At 39.5% G+C, this 5575-nt stretch overlaps 1 protein-coding gene across 2 annotated transcripts in view; it reads left to right on the forward strand.

The window, feature by feature from the left end:
* The window catches only part of LOC133707853 (ABC transporter B family member 4-like), a 7143-nt gene extending 4724 nt beyond the window's left edge, over positions 1–2419 (forward strand). For both annotated transcript variants that reach the window (XM_062133324.1, XM_062133325.1), the window contains 5 exons: positions 1–720; positions 851–1117; positions 1243–1506; positions 1594–1887; positions 1985–2419. The exon at positions 1–720 is cut by the window's left edge and continues 158 nt beyond it. In XM_062133324.1, the coding sequence (XP_061989308.1) occupies positions 1–720; positions 851–1117; positions 1243–1506; positions 1594–1887; positions 1985–2338 (1899 nt within the window). In that variant the 3' untranslated portion in view covers positions 2339–2419. The remainder of the gene's footprint in view (positions 721–850; positions 1118–1242; positions 1507–1593; positions 1888–1984) is intronic.
* Positions 2420–5575: the final 3156 nt, after the last annotated feature.

Raw genomic sequence — 5575 nt, forward strand, 5'->3', positions numbered from 1 at the left:
TTACAATCCATAAGTCGAGGATCATCTGGAAATACTAGTCCCCACTCATTCTCAATCTCACATGGTGCGCCTACTGTAATAGGTGTGCTTGAAATAGCACCAACTGAACCTCACATTCTAGCTGCATCATCAGAACTGCATCCAGAAGTCTCACTTAGCCGCCTAGCTTACCTGAACAAGCCAGAAATCCCAGTGCTAATTCTAGGTACTATAGCTGCAGCAATTAATGGGGTAATATTGCCTATTTTCGGGGTGTTAATATCCAGTATAATCAAGACCTTCTTTGAGCCACCTCATCAACTTCAAAAGGATTCCAAGTTTTGGTCATTAATCTTTATTCTTCTTGGAGTGGCATCTCTCTTGGCATATCCATTGAAAGCATACTTTTTTGCTGTGGCTGGGGGCAAGTTAATAAGACGAGTTCGATCACTATGCTTTGAGAAGGTGATTCACATGGAAGTAAGTTGGTTCGATGAAGCTGAGCACTCAAGTGGTGCAATTGGTGCAAGGCTTTCTGCAGATGCTGCCTCTCTCCGAGGGCTGGTTGGAGATGCTCTAGGTTTGGCTGTTTTGAATGGATCAACTGCAATTGCTGGATTGGTTATTGCTTTTGTGGCAAATTGGCAACTTGCTCTTATAATCCTTATTCTCCTACCTCTACTAGGAATAAGTGGATATTTCCAGGTCCAGTTCCTAAAAGGATTAAGCGCTAGTGCAAAGGTATTGCTCTAGAGTCCCATTTTCTTTCATATTATGTGTGAGTTTACAAGTGTTTCCATAGATGATACAAATATTACTCTATGCATAAAGTAATATTTTTAATCATTACTGAAATTCTAAATGGTTGCAGAAAATGTATGAAGACGCAAGCCAAGTAGCCACAGATGCTGTGGGGAATATTAGAACAATTGCTTCATTTTGTGCTGAAGAAAAGGTTATCAAGTTGTACCACACAAAATGTGAAGGTCCTATCAAGGCAGGGATAAGACAAGGGATAGTCAGTGGGATAGGCTTTGGACTATCGTTCTTCTTGCTCTTCTCTGTATATGCATGTAGTTTTTATGCTGGTGCTCAACTTGTAGGAGCAGGCAAGACAACATTCCCTGATGTTTTTCGGGTAAGTTGTTCTGCGCGCCTTGCTCTTTGAATCTATACTTTGGTATGCTAAATAAGTACCGGGTACATAAGAATAATTATCCATTTATTAGGTCATTATTAACATTTTGTTCTCCTGGCTGCCAGGTTTTCTTTGCTCTAACTATGACAGCTATAGCATTGTCTCACCAGGGTTCCGTTGCCCCTGATTCAATTAAAGGAAAGAGCGCTGCCGCTTCTATATTTGCACTTCTTGACCAAAAATCAAAAATAGATTCTAGTGATGACTCTGGAACAACCATTGTAAATGTGAAGGGAGAAATCCAATTTCGTCATGTTAGTTTCAAGTATCCTAATAGACCTAATGTGCCAATCTTCCGGGATCTTTGCTTGACCATTCACCATGGCAAGGTAATTGGTGTGCTGAACTTCTACCTATTAATTCTCAAGAAAGAAAGGAAAAAAAAATTTTGAACTCACTATTTTTGTATTATTCAGACACTTGCTCTGGTGGGAGAAAGTGGAAGTGGAAAATCAACAGTGATCTCATTGCTTCAGAGATTTTATGACCCTGATTCAGGTCATATTACATTAGATAGTGTTGAAATGAAAACTTTACAGTTGAAGTGGCTGAGACAGCAAATGGGGTTGGTGAGCCAGGAGCCTCTATTGTTTAATGACAATATAAGAGCCAACATTGCATATGGAAAGGAAGGGATTGCAACCGAGGCTGAAATTATAGCTGCAGCAGAATTGGCAAATGCCCACAAGTTCATTAGTAGTTTACAACAGGTAGTTACTGAATTAAAAAATTTTGTTGTTTTCTTTTAGCCATTAGAAATAGTATCTTTTGAATATTAAAGCACATTATGTTTGCAAAACAATGCAGGGTTATGATACAATAGTGGGCGAGCGAGGGGTTCAACTGTCTGGTGGACAGAAGCAAAGGGTGGCTATTGCAAGAGCGATAATGAAGGCACCAAAGATATTACTACTAGATGAAGCCACTAGTGCTCTTGATGCTGAATCCGAACGAGTGGTTCAAGAAGCACTAGATCGAGTTATGGTGGATAGAACCACAGTTGTGGTTGCACATCGTTTATCCACGATTAAGGGTGCAGATTTAATAGCAGTGGTGAAAAATGGAGTAATTGCAGAGAAAGGAAAGCATGAATCTTTGATCAATATCAAGGGTGGCACTTATGCTTCTTTGGCAGCATTACATGCAAGTGCCTCATCTTAGAGAGCTTTCTAGTCTTTCTGTAGATCAAATCCAATAATGTATTGTTTTCCCTAGTGCTGTATGTCTGTAGTCTGTTCTAGAAGCTAGCTTGTAAGAAAAATAATAAATTACATGAGTTTGGTATTTTTTTTTTTTTCCTTTTACATTATCTTAAGAAGCAGAATATAAAACTATGAGGCAGCATAAACGCCATCCTTGATATTGGTCAGAATTTCTACAAATTCTATACACTTAAACCACTCACCACTGGATCAGATTCAGTTCCTGCTTCTCAATTGGTCAGAATTTCTACAGTTTCTTTACATTATATATAGAGTTAATTACTGTTTACTCCCTATACTTATAGGGTTTCATCGTTTCAGTCCCTGACCTTCGAATTTCACTTAAAAAGTCTCTGAACTCCCAATTTCCTCCCAATTGGTCCTTTCCGTCTAAATTGTCTGTTAAATTGCTGACGTGGCATCCATTTTACGCCGAAATGTCTATTTTACCCTCAATTGCTTTTTTTTTAATTTTTTTTTTTTTAATCTTTCTCTGTTTTTTTTTTTGCCCTTTTGACCTCTTCTTCTTCCATGGATCCCCAAAACCCAATGCCCCTGATAACCCCCTTCGTCTCCTCCATCGATTCTCCTGAGTTCACTCACCTAACCACCTCCCTAACTCGCTCCGCCATCATTGCCCTCGACGCCGAGTGGAAGCCCCTCCGCTCCCACCACCCCACTTACCCAACCGTCCCTCTCCTCCAACTCGCCGGCGACTCGGTCTTTGTCGTCTTCCTGCTCGACTAGACCCTCCTCCAGATCAATTCGCACCTCCAATTCCTTCAACGAGTCATTCTCCGACGATCGCGACCCGATCTTCGAAGCCCCGAAAGTCCAAGACTTTGAGAACATCTAAGGAGGCTCGGCCAGGTTCTCCACCAATTTCAAAGCTTTCAACTTAGATTCCATGTACGGCGGTGGTGGGCCCACTGATTCCGCCTCCAAGTTCGCCGATTCCGGCCCGGTTTTCGACAAGCATGATACTGGTCTTTGATAAAGCATTGTGAAGACTTCTCCAGAGAAGATAATTCTCAATACCCATCTGTCTTAGGTGACAAACTCCCCCAACTGAATCGTGACCTCAAGAAACAGTTTGAGAATCTCACGGCCAAGAAGCGCAAAGGCAGAACTCCATCTCTTCGTTTTTGGTAAATATTCTTTTTGAGAGAAACTGGTTTGGCGAGTTTTTTGCTCCTGTTGATCCTTGTTGTGTGGCCCCTTCTCTTGTGCTTTCGTTCTTCTTGTTTCTTCTACAATGTATTTAGCTAATTCATTGTTTGTTGACTAGGAATGTCTCCCTAGATCGGTTCATGTTGGTTTTGGTTTGGCTGAGCCGCTTGTGGCCATATAATTAATATGTTGTATTTCCAGTTTTGGTTTTTAATAAAGATGGGCTCGGATTGTTATTCATACGTTTCCCAGGTACCATATAATGTTAATAATAAATACTCTTCACAGCCATTAGGGTCTTCAGTTGGACTACCTGATCAAAAGACAAATGAAGGTTTTAGGGTTGACTGCCGGGGAGAAGAAGATGGAGAGAGAGCTGGGTTTGTTTTGGAAGAAGATGATGGAGATAAACAGAGGAGAGAGAGCCTGGAAAGAAGAAAAGGCAAAAAGAAAAAACAGAAAAAAAAAAAGAAAGAATAAAATTAATTAAAAAAAAAAGTGAGGGTATAATAGACTTTTTAGGGGGGAAACGACCGCCACGTCAGCAAGATAACGGAGTCTTTGACGGATGCTTGACGACAGGGATCAATTGGGAGGAAATTGGTAGTTCAGGGACTTTTTAGGTGAAATTCGAAGGTCAGGGACTGAAACGATGAAACCCTATAAGTATAGGGAGTAACCAGTATTTAATCCTTATATATACACTTCAGAAATAATTTCTTTGACCAGTAACTAGGATTTCGGTGACAGCTTTTTTTGTTCACGCGGTAAAGCATTGAGTTCTACGAGGCTTGGTATCCAGATCGTTTCCTCATTGCCCTAGCCTCCTTCTTCACATCCATGAGGGATCGAAGTCCCCTTTGCACTCATTTCAGCTTTGATCCGATCAAAGATCTTTGTTTTTCTTTGCTATTCGTCTACCTTTAATGCCTCACAACACATCATTTTCAGCAAGCTTGACTCGCAACTGCTGCAAAACCTCAGAGTAATAGAAAGAGTGGCAATGGCCGCACCTCTTCTTTTTAGATCAAGCATGCATGACTTTTCGATTTTTTTTTTTGGCATTAATTAATAGTAAATAGCTAAGGAATCAAATTCTAAATAGCTAAGGAAACTAAAGTGAACCTATGCGAATAAGGAAAGCAATCTTAATTGTTAAAACTTTAAACCCTCTTGTGTCACATATTGATCTTTTTTTAATTTTTTTATCGAAAAAGAAATTCATTTTAAAACTTTGGACAACACATCTAAGGGGTAGATGTGGCCTTGTACGAAATCTTGCCCGATCTAAGTAAAATATAGTACCACACCCTAGAGCTGTACATAGGCTCGATACAGCTCGTGTTCAACTCGTATTTGGCTCATTTTTAGCTCGTTCGGTTCTTGAGCTGAGTTTGAGCTCAATTTATGCCCGATAAAAAAACGAGCAGAGGTTGAACTAGGATATATTTGGCTCGTAAAGCTTGTGAGTAGCTTGTATTTTTCATGAACTACTCGAACTTGTTAAAACTCAGCAGATTGTTTGTTAAAGCTCAACTCATGTAAATTTATAGTATAAATAAAATATAGTTTTTCTAATCCCAAATCTTCAATTTTTTTTTATTAATTACCTTCCTTTTTCAATTGGAAGAGAATCTGATAATTTAAAGATAACATATTACAATAAAGAACAATATCATGTACAACAAGTAAATCAAACCCTAACGCACACTATAAAAAGAAAAGAATTAAGATGGGGTGGCCATATGAGCCAAGCCGAGCCTAATTCAAGCTCAAACTCGGGCTTGAGAAAAATATTCAAGCTGAGTCGAGCTTGAGTGTGTAAAAAAACATTCAAGCTTAAGGCCGATTTGAGCTCAAGAAAAAGAAAGTGAGCCGAGTTTGATTACCTTGGTATTTGCTTCAGTGCAGCTCATTTACACCGTACCACACCCCTTCAATAAACATATCATCTATTACAAAGTCATTGAACCAAGGAGATCCAATCTCTTTCTAAAGGGTTTTTGTCCATTTACTCCATTTTTAG

Source organism: Rosa rugosa, chromosome 5 (genome assembly GCF_958449725.1).
Source record: "Rosa rugosa chromosome 5, drRosRugo1.1, whole genome shotgun sequence".
NCBI lineage: Eukaryota > Viridiplantae > Streptophyta > Magnoliopsida > Rosales > Rosaceae > Rosa > Rosa rugosa.